At 45.3% G+C, this 21,655-nt stretch overlaps 1 protein-coding gene across 16 annotated transcripts in view; it reads right to left on the bottom strand.

Annotated features, from left to right (window-relative positions):
• Positions 1 to 21,655, bottom strand: part of LOC123853188 (zinc finger protein 605) — a 26,957-nt gene extending 5,302 nt beyond the window's left edge. Inside the window, exons 1-6 of one of the 16 annotated variants that reach the window (XM_064578112.1) lie at positions 21,634 to 21,655; positions 18,771 to 18,893; positions 16,475 to 16,651; positions 9,654 to 9,774; positions 9,326 to 9,418; positions 353 to 4,787 (exon numbers count right to left, since the gene is read on the bottom strand). In XM_064578112.1, coding sequence (XP_064434182.1) covers positions 2,992 to 4,787; positions 9,326 to 9,418; positions 9,654 to 9,774; positions 16,475 to 16,489 — 2,025 coding nt within the window. In that variant the 5' untranslated portion in view covers positions 16,490 to 16,651; positions 18,771 to 18,893; positions 21,634 to 21,655 and the 3' untranslated portion in view covers positions 353 to 2,991. The other 15 variants (XM_064578109.1, XM_064578106.1, XM_064578108.1 and 12 more) reach the window with 15 other exon arrangements.

Here is a 21,655-nt window from a genome sequence, read left to right as displayed (position 1 = left end):
TGCTTGGCTAATCTAGAGTAGCATTCGACTTCATAAATGTTTTGGATTCTATTACTGAAGAAGTGTTAGTAATAACTGCAAGACCATTGGATACGCAGCAGATGATAATCTGTGGAGCCATTTACATTTGCAGCAAAACAAAACAAAAAACACAGAGAACTTTGTTACTTGTTATAATCGCTACTGAATTGTTTAAAAAAAAACAGAAAATACTGACATTTAGTGTGGGAAATCTTGACAGATGTCAGTCTGTGCCCTGTGAGGCACATGCACCACTAACTGACACACTCAAAATGTTGTTAAATGCTCATCCTTCAACACGGCACAGAAAACAAAGGGTACACTCAAAATATTAACTCAAGAACATTTAATAGAGGGACTATTTACAGATATGTGTTCAGAATTAAGGACACCAACTAGGGATGGTGAAGCATCCGAAGAGCAAGGAGAGGGAGGCGTGAACTGAGAACGGAGTCGACAGCCCCCGAGGAGGACTGCCCGGCAGGAGCTGTGCCCATGCAGGCACAGACTCTGCCCAAACCAAGGCCCAGTAGGGAGGGCGGGGAGGAATGCCCTAGCCTCTCTCCTCCCACGGCTGATCTAGCCGCTTAGCAGAAACCCTAGAGGGCAGCCCCTGGGGTGCAGAGAGAGGAGCAGGAGCAGGGAACAAGCAGCATGTATGCAGGTCCATCACATGTCATCTCTACTGAGTAGATGCTACAGACACAAGTCACCCTGAGCCCTGGGGAAGCAGATTTCTGACTCAGATGATGCAGTCTATTTAACTATTTTAGAAAATTCACCCATAAGTGTTGTTGTTGTTATATAATTTACTTCTAAATAGATCATAACCCACAATACATTGTCACTATTTGGCTTTAAGCAATCGATTACCTTTTTAAAAGATTTTAAAATGAGAAAAAAATCTTTTATATTTACCCAGATATTTACCATTCCCAGAACTCTTCATTTCTTCCTGTAGATACACATTTCCACCTAGGATTATTTTCCTGCTGCCCCCAAACTTACTTAAATTTTCCTGAAGGAAGGCCTACAGCTAATACATTCTCTTTGATTTTGTTTTCCTGAAAAAGTCTTTTTTTCCTTTAATTTTTGAAAGATATTTCTGATGGGTAATAGACAAACGCCAGGTTGCAGGGGTTTTATTTTTTCCCTCAGTAATCCGAAGTGGTCACTCACTCTACTGTCCTGTGGCTTGAGCAGACTCTGCCCGGGAGCAAGCTGTCCTACTCTGTTTTGTGAGCGCGTCCTGTCTTTCCCGAGGTGCTTTACAACTGTTCTTCATCCATTTGACTATGATGTCCATTAGCAGGATTTTTTTTATGTATCTTGTTTGGGGTTCTTTGAACTCCTTGAATATGTGGAGTGACACTTTTCATCCCATTGGTAACAATTTCAGCCCTTATTTATTCAGATACTTTGTTACTTCTCTTCCCCGTCCTCTCCTTCTAGGACTCTGCTCCCCTCCTCTCTTTTCTTCCAGGCTTTTTTTCTCTGTTCATCAGTTGGACAGTTTATATTCTTACTTAAATTCATCAATTTTTCTTCTTCTATGTCTCATCTGTTCTTAATTTCACTCAGAGTTGGGTTTTTTTGGTCATTGTTTTTTTAATTTTCAGATACTGCTGTTTTCATCCTGAGATGTTCCACTTGGGCTTTTAAAAATACACCTTCCATTCTGGTCTTGTCATGTTCATATTTTCCTCTATATTCGAAAGAGCTGCTTGAACACCCTTGTCCAATGCCAAGTGCTCCAGTCTCTTCTATGTCTCTTTCTACTGATTCATTTTTGTCCTGGTTACAAGTCGTATTCTCATAATTTCTTTGCATGTCAGGAAAGTGTTTAGATGCCAGACATTGTGGGTCTAGAGCAGCTTTTAATCTAGGGTGAGTTACTTCACAAGATCATACTCTGCGGGGAGTCCTAATGATGCCCCATGTGTTCAAAGCTGTTCCAATCCAGCTGGTGGGAACTTTATTCCCAGCCCGGCACTGACTTCTGGGAATTGTTCTGCCGCCCGCTTTCCAGCACGCCTTTTCCTTTCACACCCATGCAAATCAGCACTAAGCCAAAAGACTCAAGGGGACTCCTCATAGATTTCTGCAGCCCTCTCTCTGGAAAGCTCCCTCTTCTCCTTTCCCTGCAAATTCTAGCTACCGTGGCCTCCCCAAAGGCCATGTCGGCAGCTCTCTTTGACGAGACCACGTGTTCCTTTCCCCTGAACAGCAGCCTGGGAGCTGCCACCAGGCGCTAGGCTGGGCTGTTGTGGGGCTCACCTCACTCTGTCCACCTTCTGCCGGGGATCACAAACTTCTGCTTGCCATAGGTCTCAAAACTATTCTTTCGCATACATTTTACAGTTTCTAGATGTCGAAGGCAGGGGAGTAATCTGATCCTTGCCGTACCACCATAGCAGAAAGCAGAAGTCTTCACACTTAAAACACAACTACCTTTTAAAAATAACTATTTTTTATAACTTACATACAACAAACACAATGTTATAGAATTCCTTCAACAAGATCATGCTTATCAAAATTCTTCACATGAGGACTTCTCTGTATCGAAATCTCTAATTCATACTACTCAGTATTTTGTGTATGCACTCTCTAGTGTACTGTGAGTTATCCTTTCTTGATGAAACCTCTCACTTGCTTTTTACAACAGTCCAGTTTCTCCTCAAGCGTAGGTCCTCTAACAATGAGCTGTCACTTCTCACTACAAGGGTCTGTACTACCACAATACTGGTAAGACTTCCACGTTAAGTCATTAATGTGTAACAAGCTGTGTGTTCTGGGAGAAGGCTCTCTTACACTGTCTACTTAAACAAATTCCCTCCTCTCCAAATTGTTGGGTGAGACCTGCCATCCCAGTGCACTGACAGGGTTCCTCCTGTGTGTGTGTCCTCGGACGTGTCAGAAGGCATGACGTCTGACAGTAAATGTTCCAAGTTCACAGCATTCACATGGTTTCTAGAGGACGTGAGTCCTCTGATGAATCATGAGCTGCGACTTCCTGCCGAAAGCAGTCCCACACTCACTGCACCCATAGTATTTATCTCCTGTATGAATTCTCTGATGCCTCATAAGGTGAGACTTTCTAGTGAAAGACTTCCCACATTCACCACATTTATAGGGTCTCTCTCCCGTGTGAATTCTCTGATGGATAACGAGCTGTGCCTTCTCAAAGAAGGCTTTTGCACAATCACTGCATCCATAGGTTTTCTCTCCTGTGTGATTTCTCTGATGCTTAATGAGCTGCACTTTCTGAACAAAGGCCTTCCCACACTCACTGCATTCATAGGGTTTCTCCCCTGTATGAATTCTTTGATGTCTAAGAAGCTGTGGCTTCCAGGCAAAAGCTTTCCTACACTCACTACATTCGAAGGGTTTCTCTCCAGTATGGGTTCTCTGGTGATGAATGAGGCTTGACTTCTCACTGAAGGTCTTCCCACACTCCGTGCACTCATAGGGCTTCTCCCCTGTGTGTGTCCTCTGGTGTGAAATCAGGCTTGACTTCTGGGTGAAGGCCTTTCCACACTCACTGCATTCATACGGTTTCTCTCCAGTGTGAGTTCTCTGATGCGTTAGGAGCTGTGACTTCCCAAAGAAGGTTTTTCCACATTCAACACATCCGTAGGGTTTCTCCCCTAAGTGAGTCTTCTGATGTCTGATTAACTCTGACTTCTTAAAGAATGCTTCTTCACAATCAGCACACTGGTAGTTCTTCTCTCCCGTGTGAGTTAGTTGATGCTTGATAAGCTGTGGCTTTCTGATGAAGGCTTCCCCACACTCACTGCACTCATAGGGTTTCTCCCCTGTGTGGATCCTCTGATGTCTGATGAGCAGCGAGTTCCTGCTGAAGGCTTTTGTGCACTCGTTACATGCGTATGGTTTCTTCCCCGTGTGAGTCCTCTGATGAGTAATCAGCTGTGACTTCCAGAAGAAGGCTTTCCCACAATCACTACACTTATAGGGCTTCTCTCCTGTGTGGGTTCTCTGATGGGTAATGAGCTTTAACTTCTGGGAGAAGGCTTTCCCACAGTCACTGCAGCCATAGGGCTTCTCGACTGTGTGGGTTCTCTGATGTCTCTTGAGCTGCGACTTCCTGCTGAAGGCTTTCCCACACTCACTGCATCCATAGGGCTTCTCTCCCGTGTGCGTTCTCTGGTGTAAAATGAGCAGGGACTTCCTACTGAAAGCTTTCTGACATTCACCACATCCATATGGTTTTTCTCCTGAATGAGTCCTTTGATGAATAGTGAGCAGTGACTTCTGGGAGAAGGCTTTCCCGCATTCGCTGCATCCATAGGGCTTCTCTCCCGTGTGCGTCCGCTGGTGTATGATGAGCTGTGACTTCTTACTGAAAATGCTGCCGCACTCCATGCATAAATGGACTCCTGTGTGCGTTCTACGGTTTGCAATGGGCCACGACCCTGTCCTGCTAGCCTTCCTACATTTACTGCAATCACAGTATGGCATTTCACCATGGGTTCTATCAGCTTTGACATACAATAAATATTTCTTATTGAGCTCATCAAGTTTCTTTCTTCCATGGTTATTTTTTGGAATAAGAAACTCAAAAGGATGTTTCAGACTTTTTTCACCTGTGGCACATTTATGGGGTCTCATTCCTAAATGAACAAAGTTAATGCTTGAATGAAATATTTTCCTAAAAACATCATATTCATGGCCTCTCTCCACACTTCTAAGCTTGTCTTGATTATCCTGGTGCCACATTTTGAGACTGTTATCTAGCCAGACTTCTTCTAAAAAGGAAAAAAATGAATCATACTGTGTAAATCCCCCAATGATTACACTCATTGAATAAAACTGAAATGGAGCCTAGGATCCCAATTAAAACAAAACAAAACAAAACAAACCCTCCCAAATATAATGTCTACTTACTGGACATTGGAAATTTTGACAGATACTGTATGTTAACTAACTGGAATTTAAATAAAAACTTAAAAAAATTTTTTTAACAGAAATGAAAACATTTAAAAGTTACAAATGTTTAGAAACATGAACTTTTAAATTAGAAAAGATGAAATACACTCAAGGAGCAGTGATCATGAGCAATTTATGCTCAAATACTGGAGTGATTAATTTCCTTATTCAACAACAATCCGATTATCTGCTGTATGTCCAGAGGGAAGACAAGGGAAGACCACAGGTAACACCCCCGAGTCAGAGGCCTCATGATACAGCGAACACTAGCAACAACCAGCACACAAAGAGCAAGACTGGTATACACTGCTGAATCCTACGAAGGAAGAAACACTGAATACAGAGCTAATACAGGATATCAAGCTTTCATCTGAAAGATGAGAAACATTAGGTTCCTGTACGATCGTTACATTTAAAGTACATTCTCATTCAAGATTGTCACCTGAATCACTGACTTCACCATCAAGGCTATTTCTTGATAGCCAGCATCGACAGTTTTATTTAGGTTTTTTTGACATTTTAAGAGTCTATAATCTATATAATGAATCTACATGTAATCCTACCCATGAAAATCATTCCAAACCACAAGAACTCTCTGTATAATGCATTAGGACAGACTCTCTGTTACCCAGTAAGTACAACTGTTTGTGATTTCCACAACATGATCATTTATTGGATATTTTAAAGTGAAGGTTTGTTTACTTTACAATATTCTTTACTAGTAATTGTGAGGTAAATTCCCAGGGGGTACCCTGCAAGTCAAAAGATTTGGCGAGACCTCAATATAAGGCAACTACTTCTTTTCTGCAGGATTTTTTTTTTTTTTTTTTTTTGGGTGTGTGTGGGAGACTTATCTAATTCTCAGACATATCAGAATTTCAGAAAAAGGACCAACTAGAGTTGCTGATATAAAGAATAAAAGGACTCAATATTTTGAGCTTAAGTGAGTAGAGGTATTAATACTATTCACTGAGATGAAAAAGACTGAGAAAAAGTTTAGAGATTAAAAGCAAGAGTCATGGGGCACCTGGGTGGTTCAGTCGGTTAAGCGCCTGCCTTTGGCCCAGGTCATGATCCCAGGGTCCTGGGATTGAGCCCCGCATCGGGCTCCCCAGAGGAGTCTGCTTGTCCCTCTCTCCCTGCCCCAACTCATGTTGTCTCTCTCAAATAAATAAAAATATTTTTTTTAAAAAGCATTAAAAAAATAAAAAAAATTAAAGAATTAAAAAAAGCAAGAGTCATATGTAGACATGTAAGCGTGAAGCCCAGCTGAACAGTTCATAAAAAATGGTTTCATGAAATCTGAGTAAAGAAATGAAAATTTTAAATTAAAATCAAAACAAGAAATAAAATTAATATATATACAAGTTAACAAATAATATAAAATAATATTCAAGTAGTTCAACTGTATCAAAAAATATTTAAGAAATAAAAAATCTTGGGGCACCTGTGGGGCTCAGTCAGTTGAACGTCCAACTCTTGGTTTCAGCTCAGGGTGTGATCTCAGGATCCCGGGATCTGACCCTGTGTCAGGCTCTGTGCTCAACAGGGAGTCTGCTTGGGATTCCGTGTCTCCCTCTCTCTCTCTCTCTCTGCACCCCACCCCCTCTCTCTCTCCAAAAAAAAGAAAGAAAAGAAAAGAAAAAAAAATCTTGTCATTTTGGAAAACAAGTAAGTTGTCTCCGACTGGTATTATGCAGGGCCAGGCACAGGTGAACCCACTTCTCTCTGTCACACTCCGGTCCACACTGCCTGCATTTCACTTTAGTTTTCAAACTAATATTCCTACTTCCAGCCTTGCTCCCTCCCAATTCTAGTCTCCAGAGAGCCAGTGAGCTTTAAAACATGTGATCAGGCTTTTTACCCCCTTGCTTAAAAAAAACCCTTTGATAAATGCAAGCTTTTGCCATGGCTCACATGCCCTAGCATGCCCTGGTCTTTCCAACCTCTCCGACTTCCTCTCACACACTCTTGCTCACTGCTGCTCCACCACATGAATTCCTTCTCATCCCTTTGATCTCAAAGCCCTTTTCTGCCTCAGGACCTTTGCAATGGCTGTTCCTTTTATTTGGCATGCTCTTCCCAGCTTTCGGCATGGCTCATTCAAGTGTAAAAATCATTTCAAGGGCATCCTAACAACATCCTGTTTATTTCCTTCATAGCACTTATCAAATAGGTAATCACCTTACTTCTGCGTCCCCCACTAGAATGTAGACCGTGAGGGCAGGGAAGAGGTTTGTATTTCTCACTGATGTAACCCCAATGCATGCAGGGAGCAAGTCCTCAATACATGTAGGATAAACACTGTGCACTCACAACTGGATTTCTAAAGAAGTTCCTTTCTGTATCATTAATCTTGATTAAAAAAACTTTGCATTTTAAGGGGCACCTGGGTGGCTCAGTCGTTAAGCATCTGCCTTCGGCTTGGGTCATGATTCCGGGGTCCTGGGATCAAGCCCCACATCGGGCTCCCTGCTCCGCGGGAAGCCTGCTTCTCCCTCTCCCACTCCCCCTGCTTGTGTTCCTGCTCTCACTATCTCTCTCTGTCAAATGAATAAATAAAATCTTTTAAAAAAAAACTTTGCATTTTAATACAAATGCTTTGTGTTCAAATACTGAATTATTGAATAAATATAGTTCTCCATTTTCTTCTACGTTAAAATTGTCTGCAATGCTATTTCACGACTCTTTCACTCAATTCCTCTCATTCCACAGGATAGCAGTCATTCTAAATTAATGGGTGAAGAGAAAAATCTATCTTCACAGACAATATTTTCTAAGGTACACATACCCAGACCTAATCATCCATGTGAATGGTACCTAGACATCTATCATTTGAAATATTTCCTAAGGTGAGCTGAGATAGTTGCTTAGATGTAGACCTTTGCACTAAAGAATATAAACAAGAAAGGTCCTGCCTTACCTGGCCGCACAACACTCAATTAATGAAACATTTAATAATTACACACCGTAAATTCTACAGGGAAAAGAGAAAAATAAGTTACTTGCCATCTTAATATGTGAGTAAAAAATCGTTAAGACCTAATTGGTTAAAAATTGGTGAAAAATTCCAGATAACGCCTGACCGGGGCCAGGGTTCCTATAATACAACACAAAGTGGGCAGAGATTTCAGAAAGGCTGGGAGTCAACATTCACTGGAGGTGAAAAAGGGCAAAACCGAAGAGGCATAGTGTCTACATGGAGAAAGGATATGATAATCAAAGGATCAAAGGCCTACGTGCAGAGAAAAATGTATGACACGTGGAAGAAACTAGTTCTAATGGAGTTAACCCTGACTTCTGGACACAGAAATTAAAAACAAAAAACAAAAAAAATGGATAAGATGTTGCCATACCATGAGGTTCTTCAACATAAATGTCATTAAAATATCACACGGCACATGGGGGTTAATGAGGAGCCTGGAGAAGATGAACATTAAGGCACCAAAACGAACCCAGGAGCTGACCGCAAAGGGCTCAGTCTGCATGGAGGAGGGAGAGAGGCAGAGCCTCCTCACCAGGCTTACAGTGTTCTGTTTTTATTCTATATGCATGGATTCACCTTCTACTCTCTGTGGGCTTAAAACAGAAATCCGACAAATTAGAGGAAGAAAAGAAAATAAAGGACTCAGTCAGCGTCCCTGCAACAGGAGAAAGTTTTGAACTCTTCAGGAGGAAGAAGGAAGCCTACCCCTGCAGAGTGGAAGTGCAGGAGAGAAGGATGGGAGCTGAGGAGGCTGGGAAGAGGAGCCTTGTCCCAGAAAGCAAGGTCCGCTGTGCAGGGAAGGGGGTACGTACCATCATGAGCTCGTGCAAAGAGCACATCCTGATGCACAGACCAGGACAGAGAGCACGTTAAAATGCAGAAGAACTCAGGTCACCAGTCCTGAGCCAACTCTACAGACGCAGGAACTTCACACAGTTTTACAAATAACATTTCAAAGTAACTTTTCAAAACATTATAAACAACCTATCATCAGAAACCTGTGATTCAGGGCGCCTGGGTGGCTCAGTCATTAGGCGTCTGCCTTCGGCTCAGGTCATGATCCCAGGGTCCTGGGATCGAGCCCCGCATCGGGCTCTCTGCTCAGCGGGAAGCCTGCTTCTCCTTCTCCCACTCCCCCTGCTTGTGTTCCCTCTCTCGCTGTGAAAGAAGAAAGAAAAGAAAAGAAAAGAAAAGAAAAGAAAAGAAAAGAAAAGAAAAGAAAAGAAAAGAAAGGAAAGAAAGAAAGAAAGGAAAGAAAAAAGAAAGAGAAAGAAAGAAAGAAAGAAAGAAAGAAAGAAAGAAAGAAAGAAAGAAAGAAAGAAAGAAAGAGAAAGAAACCTGTGATTCAGCTTGCACCTGATGACCTCTCACCTGAAAAGTTCTGATTTAGAACTTCTTCGTCTATTATCCACGGCTCTTCGTGTTCCAGCTTGAAAATTGCATCAGGTTTGATAATTTGATAACCTGTTAATTGGAAACATAAGACAACCTGGACCCAATTCCTTGGGCTGACGGACTCTTAAATATGGAGAATATTTACTACGAACGCTATAAAACAAAGCAAGTGAACCAAAATCTTTCAGTTGGGTCTAGATATCGAAGAATCTTTTGATATCTGAAACTTAAATCCAAAATCAGTAAACATCTGAGAGGCCCCACAGTTACTGGATACACACTATTTACATACGAATATTCTTACCCAAGAAAACTAGATTGCTGTAGTTCTCCAACATCACCTCTCTGTACAAGCTCTTCTGAGAAGGGTTGAGTAGCTGCCACTCCTCCGACGTGAAGCCCACAGCCACATCCTCAAAGGAGATCTGGAAAAGCGTCATCACTGTTCAAGCTGCAGTGGCACTCACGGTGGGACACAGGCTTTCTTCTCTAGCGCAGAGGCAGCCTCGTCCATCTCTAACTCCCCTCCTGAACGTGGGCAGGCCTTACGGACTCACTTCCACTGAGGAGAGTCTTGCTCCATCTTGGAGCCCTGTCAACGCTCTCTCGGGGAGAATCCAGCTGCCACGTGGTGAGGCAGTTCTGTGGAGATGCCTATGTGGAGAGGCACCGAGGTCCGCTAACTCCCACGTGACTGAGCCTGGGAGGGGATCATCTCCCTGCTGCACCCCGAGAGGACCACAGCCCTGCCCAACGTCTTCGTTACAGGGCTGTGTGAGACCCTGAACGGGAACCAGATGTGAGCACAGCTGGCAAACTTCTAACCCAGAGAAACTGTGAGAGAAATGTTTATGCTGTCAGCCACTGAAGTTTGGGTAATTTGTTACATAGCAATTGATAACTCATATAATATCCTAACCTTCATTATACTTTGAGAGAAACAAAAAGTTATTAAGCTATTTATCATTTTGAATTCACTCATCCATCCATCCACCTATCCATTAAGAAACTGGAATACATTGTGTTTAAATAAGCACAGTCCTTTTCAAAGAAGGTGCCACTGGTATGTGGGGACAATTCTTAGCCGAACCCCATGCAGTATCAGACCTCCAGCATGCCTGGCACCTACCTGCTGAATGACAGTCCTATTTTCCTGTTACTGTCAAAACCAAAACCACGACTACAGATCTACAACACTCTCCTCCCTCCGCATCTGCACCCACGTAGTAACAACTAGCTGGCTCCTCCACGTATCCTCTGGGACACACATATGGAGCATGTCACAGAGCTCCCCAAACTGTGAATGGTGCCAAAAATATAAAGATGAGTAGAATAAAAATCATGTTCTTAAAACTTTTCAGTCTTTTCAGGCCAGGAAAGAAGGTGTTACAGAGGCCAGGAAAAAGTACATAGAGGGTTTTGGGACAAAAGGCAAAGGAGCTACAAAGTGAAAACAAGCTGGAAAAAGAACAATGTTGCGGGATTCACTCTACCTGACTTCACAACTTCCGATAAAGCCACAGTAATTAAGACAACCTAGTGTTAGTCAAAGGATAAATACATAGAGGAATGGAACAGAACAGACAGCTTACAGTTACACCCCCCTTAGTATACTCAATTGAATTTTGACAAAAGGATTCCATGAAGAAAGGAGTTTTTTCAACAAATGGTGCTAGAACAACTGTATACCCATAAGCAAAAGAATAAACCTCAACACATACCTCATACCTTATATAAAAATTAATTCAAAGTGGATCACAGACCTAAATGGAAAACATAAAACTATAAAGCTCTAGGAAAAAACCTGCATGATCCTGGGTTTGGCAGTAAGTTTTTAGATATAACACTGAACATATGATCAACTTAAGAAAAAAAATCAATGAAATGGGCTTTTTCAAAATTAAAATTTTTTTCTATGTGAAAGACACTGTTAAGAGAAAGAAAAGACGGGGCACCTGGGTGTCTCAGTCGTTAAGCATCGGCCTTTGGCTCAGGTCATGATCCCAGAGTCCTGGGATCGAGCCCCACATTGGGCTTCCTGCTCAGCGGGAAGCCTGCTTCTCCCTCTCCCACTCCCCGTGCTTGTGTTCCCTCTCTTGCTGTCTCTCTCTGTCAAAAAATAAATAAAATCTTAAAAAAAAAAAAAAAGTTTAAAAAAAAAGAGAAAGAAAAGACAAGGCACAGACTATGAGAAAATACTTGAAAATCACTAATCTGACAGACCACTTACGTCCAGAATAAAGAATTCTTTTTTTTTTTAAGATTTTATTGATTTATTTGATAGAGAAAGAGAGAGAGCATGAGCAAGGGGAGGGGCAGAGGGAGAAACAGACTCTCTGCTAAGCAGGGAGCCTGACGTGGGGCTCGATCCCAGAACCCTGAGACCATGACCTGAGCCGAAGGCAGCTGCTTAACTGACTGAGCCACCCAGGCGCCCCCAGAATAAAGAATTCTTGACACTCAACAATAAGAAAACAATTCAATTAAAAAATGGGCATCTCTTGAAGCAAGGGAAATATAAGCAAAAATAAACTATTGGAACTTCATAAAAATAAAAAGCTTCTGCAAAGCGAAGGAAAAAATCACCAAAACTAAAAGCTAACCTACAGAATGGGAGAAGATATTTGCAAGTGACATATCTGATAAAGGGTTAGTACCTAAAATATATAAAGAACTGATACAACTCCACACCCCAAAAAACAACCTAATTTAAAAATGAGCAGAAGACATAAACAGACATTTCTCCAAAGACAACATCCAGATGGCCAACAGACACATGAAAAGATGCTCCACATCACTTGCCATCAGGGAAATGCAAATCAAAACCAAATGAGGTATCACCTCACACGGGTCAGAATGGCTGAAATTAACAAGTCTGGAAACAACAGGTGTTGGCGAGGGCGCAGAGAAAGGGGAACCCTCCTACACTGTTGGTGGGAATGCAAGCTGGTGCAGCCACTCTGGAAAACAGTATGGAGATTCCTCAAAAAGTTAAAAATAGAGCTGCCCTACAACCCAGCAATTGGGCTACTGGGTATTTGCCCAAAGATACAAAATCAATACTTCAAAGGATACATGCACCCGTTACAGAAGCATTATCTACAACAGCCAAGATCCGGAAGCAGCCAGAATGCCCACTGACTTACGCATGGATAAAGATGTGGTGTGTACACACAATGGAATGTTACCAACCAAAAAAAGAATGAGGCGCCTGGGTGGCTCAGTTGCTAAGCATCTGCCTTCAGCTCAGGTCATGATCTCAGGGTCCTGGGATCGAGTCCCGCATTGGGCTCCCTGCTCAGTGGGGAGCCTGCTTCTCCCTCTGACCCTCCTCCCTCTCATGCTGTCTCTCATTCTCTCTCTCAAATAAATAAATAAAATCTTAAAAAAAAAAACTTAAAAAAAAAAAAGAAATCTTGCCATTTGCAATGACGTGGATGGACCTAGAGAGTATAATGCTAAGTGAATTAAGTCGGTCAGAGAAAGACAGATACCATCTGATTTCACTCTTATGTGGAACTGAAGAAACTAAACAAATGAGCAAAGGAAAAAAAAAAGAGAAACAATCCAAGAAACAGACTTAACTACAGAGCACTGGTGTTTAGCAGAGGGGAGGAGGGTGGGCGGGAGTGAACCAGGTCCAGGGGACCAGGCGTACACTTACCGTGAGGAGCACGGAGTGATGTGTGGGAGTGTTGAATCCCTACACTGCACGCCTGAAACTAATACAACGTTGCATATTAATGACACTGGAATTAAAATGAACAAAACCCCTCTTATTTAAAAAACAAACAAGAAAGATGAGCAAAAGATCTTTTTTTTTTTTGAAGATTTTATTTATTTATTTGAGAGAGAGAGAATGAGAGAGAACACATGAGAGGGGATAGGGTCAGAGGGCAAAGCAGACTCCCTGCCGAGCAGGGAGCTCGATGTGGGGCTCGATCCCGGGACTCCAGGATCATGACCTGACCCGAAGGCAGTCGCTTAACCAACTCAGCCACCCAGGTGCCCAAGCAAAAGATCTTAACACACACTTCACCAAAGGAGATATACAGATAAAAAATAAACATATAAAAAGATGTTCAGCATCTGCATGGAGCACTGGGTGTTATGCACAAACCATGAATCATGGAACACTTCATCTAAAACTAATGATGTAATGTATGGGGATTAACATAAGAATAAAAAAAAAAGTCCAAAAAAAAAAGATGTTCAGCATCATTTGTCAATAGGTAAATGTGAATTAAAACTATAATGAGACGTTACTACATACCTATTAGAATTGCTGAAATTAATTTAAAAAACCCACATAAAAAGTGACAAATGCACAGCAATTCCAACTCTCATGCACTGAAGGTGGGAACGCAGCGACCTTGGAAGAGGTTTTGGCAGCTTCCCATAAAGCTGAATGCAGAATTACCACACAACCCAGCAATCCTACTCCCACATACCTGCCCAAGTACACTGAGAACTTCTGCTCACCTCAAGATTTATGTTTAAACCTGTATGCAGATGAACTGCTAAAAACCGAAGCAACCAAGATGTCCTTCAAAAGCGAAAGGACGAGCAAACTGGTGTGTTCATATGATGGGTTACTGTTCCGTGACTCAGCAATAAAAGGAACAGACTACTGATTCAAACATGGATGAATCTCAAAGATTTAAGTGAAAAAGGCCAGTATCAAAAGGGTATATATGTGTGATTCCATTCTCCAACATTCCGGAAAAGGCAGAACTGCAGCGACAGAGAGCAAAGCTGTTGTTGCCAGGACCGCGGGACGCATGAAGGCGAGACTCAGGGAATGTCTCTGGAGACTGGACCCGTTCCAAGTCCTGACTGTGATGTTGTTTACACGTCTGAAAACGCATGAGGGGTCAAGCTCCTGGTTAAGGCCCAAGCACAGGTAAACCGAAGGCTTTACGTGACTGGCCTCCCAGGGAAAGCTGCCCTTCCCCACACCGATGTGGCACCAGAGGACTCGTATTCCGGTCCTCACTGCTGAATGTGCTATTGGTGTGGACTTACTGCCTATGTACACTGGTCAGCCTTCGCCCCTAAGCCCAGACAGCAGCGGCCACAGCCAGGGCCGTGACAGCAGGTATATGGAAGACCGAACCTGCCTCGTGGGCTCTAGCTCGTGCCCCAGGTGAGCCCCAGACTGGCAGGTAAAACGAACCCTCCTGCAGGATGACACATTTGAATACAAGTAAGATCTGTTCCTAATAAGCCTGATTTTTTTTTAAGATTTTATTTATTTAATTGAGAGAGAGAGTGAGCGCACATGAGTGGGGAGGGAGGGGCAGAGGGAGAGGGAGAAGCAGATTCCCTGTTGAGCAAGGAGCCCGATGCGGGGCCTGATCCCAGGACTCTGGGATCATGACCTGAGCCGAAGGCGGTCGCTTAATCGACTGAGCCACCCAAGTGCCCCTAGCAGCCAAATCCTAAACATGATGTATCTTTCTGGTTAAGTTACATAGTATTTGTCCTTCTTGCATACAATCTTTCCAGACAAAGGGTCTGGATGAAAACAGGAGATGAACTTTTAAAAAGTTCTGATTACTAAATGGGACACACTGATACTAACAACAGAAAAACAAATACAAAATAAAGCTAGCACCTGGGGAAGCATGGGGTTGGAGGACACGAATGATCTTTGTTTTTTGGACTTACTCCTGAAAGCTTTCCCCTCCTACTGGAAAAAAGAAAAACCAAAAGAAACAACTTTCTAGTGCTGCCTTTGCAAGCTCATGGGGATGCTCTGGGTTTAGACTGACTGTTGGGGCAACAAAGATGCCTTCCTGACGGGCCGATGGGGAGACAGCAGAGGACAGACTCTGCTCCTGCACTTTCCAGGCCAAACATGCCCAGATAGTGCCCACATCTAACAAAGTGTGGACTAATAATCTGAGGTCGTGGACAAAGTGATTTGGAAGGAAATGCCCCAAGCAGTCCCTCTAAAACCGCATTATCCAGACTGGACTAAAAACCCCAGGGCAGGGCGCCTGGGTGGCTCAGTCGTTAAGCGTCTGCCTTCAGCTCAGGTCGTGATCCCAGGGTCCTGGGATCGAGCCCCGCATCGGGCTCCCTGCTCCGCGGGGAAGCCTGCTTCTCCCTCTCCCACTCCCTCTGCTTGTGTTCCCTCTCTCGCTGTCTCTCTCTGTCAAATAAATAAATAAAATCTTTAAAAAAATAAATAAAAATTAAAAAAAAATAAAAACCCCAGGGCAGAAGGGCCCACACTGGGGGCCGTGTTAACCTAGGTGTGGACTAGAGCAGGCCCTGATGGGGGTCCCCTCTGTAATTCCTTTTCTTCTAGGAGAACCACGTGTCCTCTGGGATTGCGCTGCTGATGTTGTTCCCCAACCATCGTGACACTCTCCATTAAGTCAAAAAAGTAAAAAGACTAAAGGCAGATACTCCCATGCCCAGCTTTTGCCAACAGAAGCAAAAACATGTCTACCTAAAATGTATCCCAAATTCCAACTGAGAGAATATTTATGGGGGCCATTTGAAGGTTTTGTAATGATCAATTCTGCCAGATGACTTAGGTTTCTTTCCTAATACTAGAATAGAGGTAAGACTGGTGGTCCAGGCCCACTGGTTTGGTCCTGTAGCAAACTATGTGTTCTGAATTTTACCTTAGATTCATGCCCTTAGTTCACACTGAGGAACTCTGTAAGAAATAGCACTGGGAAATAAGTTCATTTATTGCAGGGTTTATGTATCATAGGGCCGCTATTTAGGACTCTGTCCACTGTATCATCCACATAAACAGCTATCCAAATGTCTTCACTGTAAGCAATCATTAGCAAATGCCTGCTTCTACTGAGTAGCTGGTCTGCTTTTTGTCAGAAAAAACCACGTAATACTACTGTTTCCCTTCCCATGTCCACTTCCGGGAATATCTGAGGACAGCCCGCACCTCTCCTCTGGCAACGAAGTACCTTATTTCCTATATATCTGTGCTTCCACTGTAAGACTTTTGTGTGATTCCATAACCCACCTTGTTCTCTGACACCTTCTTTCCCAAGTTTGTTTCTGAGTATGATTTAAATGTATTTAAGAGCTTTCCCATAAGTCTTGTCACGCCTACAGAAAAATACTGTTGGAGAACAAAGAACTCACCTGTGACTTGATCATTTTCTGCGGCTTGGAAAATCGGCTCCGTTCTGTGACTCCTGTCTGTCCTGATGCTCTGGAGAGAGGCTTCTGGTCAAATGTCTGTAAACTAAGAGAGCACCCCTAGTCCTGAGGCCTCTTCTTTCTTATCTCACTTGAATTTTCTCGTTCCTCAGTCATGGCCTGGAGATACAGTGGGAATTTTATTTTAGATGATGTCACTAATCTGGGTTCTCTCTTACTGGGAAATCAAACAACTCGAATCAGGGCTGGGAGGTAAGAAGCAGATGCAAGAGGAACTCCTGGCAAGTCTGTATCAGGCCAGGCCTGCACCACGCTACACTCTGCAGTCCCTGCAGTCCCACCTATAAATGCCAGATTCAAGCCACTCGCCTCACCAGTTCAGCCAAACATCTCCGGAGGAGCATCACCACATCAAGACGCTCTCCAGAAATAGAACCTTGGCTCACTCATTCTGCAACAGTATTTTCAGAGAGCATTTAAGTGAACTTACTGGTACAGCTCATATAGAGTAAGATGCAACTCATTTCTTTTTCTTTTATAAAGCTGTTTTTTTTAAGATTTTATTTATTTATCTGAGGGAGAGAGAGACAGAGAGCACAAGCAAGAGAGAGCACAAGCCAGGGAAAAGGCAGAGGGAGAAGCAGATTCCCTGCTGAGCAGGGAGCCCGATGCAGGGCTCAATCCCAGGACCCTGGGATCATGACCTGAGCCGAAGGCAGACCCAGGCGCCCCAAGAGGCAACCCATTTCTGAGCAGAATGGTAAACAGATGACGGCTCTTAGATCAAGATGATGATAGACTGGGGTGTTGGCGCTCAACTCCAAAATCAGCCGGAGAGCAAAAAGAAAGCCTCAATAAGAGGAGCCAACAGAAACAGTGAAAAGATGAGAGGTGCTGGGGGAGACTCGTGTGTGGGTTTGTGCCTTTCCCTCAGAAGCCAGCAGGAACAGCCAGGCCTCATTTCCAAGGAGTAATGGAAGCGGATCAAAATCCCTGATGAGGGGCGCCTGGGTGGCTCAGTCGTCAAGTGTCTGCCTTCGGCTCAGGTCCTGGGATCGAGCCCTGCATCCGGCTCCCTGCTCCGTGGGAAGCCTGTTTCTCCCTCTCCCACTCCCCCTGCTTGTGTTCCCTCTCTCGCTGTGTCTCTCTCTGTCAAATAAATAAATAAAATCTTTAAAAAAAAAAAAATTCCTGATGAGTGAAGGGCTGCCCTTCCTCATCTCCCAGCCCCCTCCATATCCCAAAGACACTGCTCCAATCTGCTTCTTTCTGAGGGTCTCTGATCCTTGACTGGAGGAGATGCTTGAAGGGGTGGTGGGACACAGGGCTGTCCAATGGTTCCACAGGGTCCACGTTGTTGGCCCTGGTGCCCCTTCCTGCTCTTCCCAGAGCATGCAGGAGAGCACCTAACACCTCTAGGGGACTACAAGCTCAGAGGCCATCAGCGGCACACATAAAATAAAAGTAAGAAAAAAAATTAATTTTCCCTCATGCAAGAAAGGGAGACTCCCCCGACTTCTACTCAAAAAGCACTTACTTCAGAAAACCCGTAATTGTACATTCTTTCTCTGCCCCTTTGAAATGTGTGTAAATCTCTTCTAATGCTAATAAGCCTTATCTAGTTTACCACCCAAAATGTCTTTCTTAAGGACCCAGGAGCTATCTCTTTGATGGCATCCAGGAGGATAGGCGCCCTACTTCCGAGTCTCAGGAAGGGCAAGACCCTAACCAAGTGCCTGACTTTGGCACCTGGCTCCCAGGTATAAAACCACCCCCAATCACAAAGATATGAGAAGGCTATTTTTCGTTTGGACAAAGGCGAAAGCTAACACAATGGCCACCCCAAGTACCAGGAAAGTGTAGTAAGAACTGTGTGTAACAGATTATCCTTTATCTTGAGAATGGGTGTGTAATGGGCGTACCCGCCTGACTGCAGGGAACAGTGAGATTTCTGTCTCTGCAGTCTCTTCAGCATGTTGCCTGCAAAGCTCAGTGCATTCTTGTTTCAAGTTTAATTTTTATGCAACAATAAAACTGTTTTTCTTTTTCTTCTGCTTTGGCGAAGAGATTTTTGGGTTGGCTGATTTGGATTTAATGATTTCCCCAAGAGGCCAAATAACCAGATAACTGAGTACAACCGCTATTTTAAAAACTTTTTAAGAGATTGTAAACTACATAACAGATACCTTAGGCAGAATTATTGGAAAAAACAAAACTAAGATTTCAGGTAAGTATAATAAACAAAAAATACTAAATCTTGATGCATACACATACTTACACCTTGATTTCCTTCACTGCTCATGGACCAGGTCACTTACATTCAACCAGAGAGGAGACAAGAGCCAGGGACTTCAGAGGCATAAAATCACACAGAGATGCTATTTCCTTCCTAAGAATATACCTGAAAAGAAATGTCCAAAAAATCACAGTACCCAGTCAACTTGGGAACAAGAGGGACAAATTCCACCTCTCACAGCAGTCCTGCCAACGGAGATTTGTCCAGCACTGGTGGTCTGTACCTGGGGTCCAGGAATGGCTGCTGAGCTTTGTCTCCGCAGGCTGTCAGGCTAGCGAGGAAGCCCGAGCATGGTGGACGGGTCAGCAGACACCTTTCCAGAAAATAAGCTGAACAAAGAGAGGGTATAGTACCTGTACAAGATGGACAGCAAGAGCTCTTTGTCTAAAGGCACTGTTTCATTCAAGCGCAGGGGAGGGGGGTCTCCAATGTCCCAATGGATATAGTGAAAAGTCAGCCACAGATGAAGAGAGAAAATTATGCCCGGATGTTAGCCAACTGCCGAGTTCTGCCCCAGGGCAGCTAACAAGAGCAGAGCCAGAACACCAGCCCCTCGAGGCAGTTACAACCCACCCCAAGTTGGGCTGAGGGCTGGAAAGAGATGAGACAAGGCTGTGCTCAAAACCACATGCTCGGGAACCCTACACAGCTCAGTCAGCCGAGCCCATGCCCTGTGCAGACAGTGAGCAGGAAGCGGAAGGCTGTGGGAAGAACAGGCCCATCACAGAGCACTACCTTCAAGAGGGCTGGAGCTAGACAGAGCTGAAGGTGCTTCAGGGATGGAGGAGGACACAGGGACTCAGCCAGCAAGGGGAAGGCCTTATGGCCAATGGGGTCACTGAGAACATAAGGAAATATTCCAGTAAAAGGAGCCATCACAAACCAACAACGTGATGTGCTGGCTGAGAAGAACCACAGAACAAAAGAGTATGTCATTCAAGAGAAGTCACTATGTGAGAGTCTTGCCTGAGCCAATGTGTGACCAACACTCATTGGGACCCACCCAAACCCACAAGCACAACTCACAGAGGTCCTATCACCAAAGATGGCCTCAATCACACATAAGTCCCCACAGAATGACTGAAGCCCCCTGCCACCCCAGCCCACGGACGGAACGTCAGCACTCAGAGGCTCCCACTTACCCACACTGACCACCTGAGAATTCTCCAGCCCCTCATTCACTGACCACAACAGAGCCCTCACAAGTCTCCAGACCACATAGTCACCGAGCGCCACAAACCTATCACTTCCCCCACTTGCCCCTCATCCCACCAGGACCCTGACTGCTGACTTTACAGGCTGTCCCTCCTGGACCTTCAGTTACACATACACATCCCCAGGGACTCCTCTAGCAAAGCACCCAATCATCAACCCCCAGGTGACACCATCAGTGAAATCCAAAGTCTCTCCACAGCCCCACCCCCAATCAGGTATCTACAGGACCCTTGATTCCCGATCATTCCAGGCTCTTCCTCACTCAGCCCCAAACACCAGCCATGGTCAGCCTCTCATCACTGATTCCCACTGATTCCCACTAGCTTCTCGACACTGATGCCACGAAACCCATCACTGGATCCCCCACACTCCTACCCAATAATCTTGACAGAGTTTATTCTATTTGTTGACTAGAAGTGGAGTCAGTGAAATCCTACAGCTACCCATCCACTCACTCTAAAAGTGCCCCCAGTCACTGTTCTCACAGAGCCCCCTCAGGCTTGCTAGCCCCCATCACGACACCCAAGGGATGGCCAATCCCTAATCATACAGGGGCCCTAACCATTCATTTCCATGAGACCCCATTTTCTAATCTACCCCATGCTCACCCACCATTCACTAACACCCCTACAGTCCTCCTAATCACCACCCAAAAGGGCCACCAGCTCTGCATTAACACCAATAGGCTGGTACCTCCAGTTCCTACCCCCACTGTCCGCTCATTCACAGCTTGCATCCAGACCCCTTGTCCAACCCATCGATCAGCAGGGACTACAGTCCAGCTGGCCGCTGATGAGGCACAGGATGAGAGTTTGGAGGGCTGGTATCTGGCCTTGTCAGAGGCCAACAAGGGGGCATGTGTTCCGGGGTCATCCAGGCAAGGCGGCTCTCCGCAGCGAGGTCTTTCCTGGACACACGCGGGAGTGGGCGAGATTTCTCAACCCTCCTGCGTCCGGGAAATCCAACACTGTCACGAACCCACAGGCCCTCCAGTCGATGGAGTCCTCGGCCCACCAGTCCTGAGCCCTCTAAACACCCCAAAACGCACTCCCCCAAAGGCCTTACCGCTTGCCAACCCAAAGGCGCCTCAGTCACCGGTCACCGGAGTCCGTTTTTCCGGCGAAGCCGCCCTCAAGCTGCCTCCCCGACGGCACACTCACCCTCTCCCACACGCGGAGGGCAGCCTCCAGGGGCTCCCGCACCCCACCCGGCCCCGCCTCCAGTCTCGGCCTCCGCCCAAGCCCCTTCCAAGAGTCACCCCAGGGCCCCCCAGCTCGCCAACGACCACCCGCCCCGTTCCCAGCCCCAGATCACACCGATGGATCGCAGACACGCCAGTGTCTTGCCCCTGCCCCACGACCTCGCTCGGGTCCTCATCACGGCCACTACAGGCGGCCCCCCACACTCGCCCCGTCTCTACTCACCCCGTCCCCTAAGCGCAGCCCCAAGACCGCCCCGCCCGGCCGGAACCGGCGCCCGGGCCGCGGGGCCGTCCCCGGCCCCACCCCGCAGCCTCGCCGCTCCCGGCTCCCGAGCCAGCGCGCGCGCGCGCCGGGGTCGCCACGGGCCGCACGGGCCCCGAGGCCGCCCCGGCCCCGCAGCCTCGCCGCCCCGCCCCCGCCGCACACACCCTCGGCTCGGGCCCGCGGCGC

The sequence above is a fragment of the Mirounga angustirostris genome, unplaced genomic scaffold, assembly GCF_029215605.1.
Source record: "Mirounga angustirostris isolate CCGP_5_RB_7025 unplaced genomic scaffold, mMirAng1.0.hap1 SCAF_14, whole genome shotgun sequence".
NCBI classification, from domain to species: domain Eukaryota; kingdom Metazoa; phylum Chordata; class Mammalia; order Carnivora; family Phocidae; genus Mirounga; species Mirounga angustirostris.
Note: the sequence above shows the minus strand (reverse complement) of the source record. Positions and strands in the feature narration are given on the sequence as shown.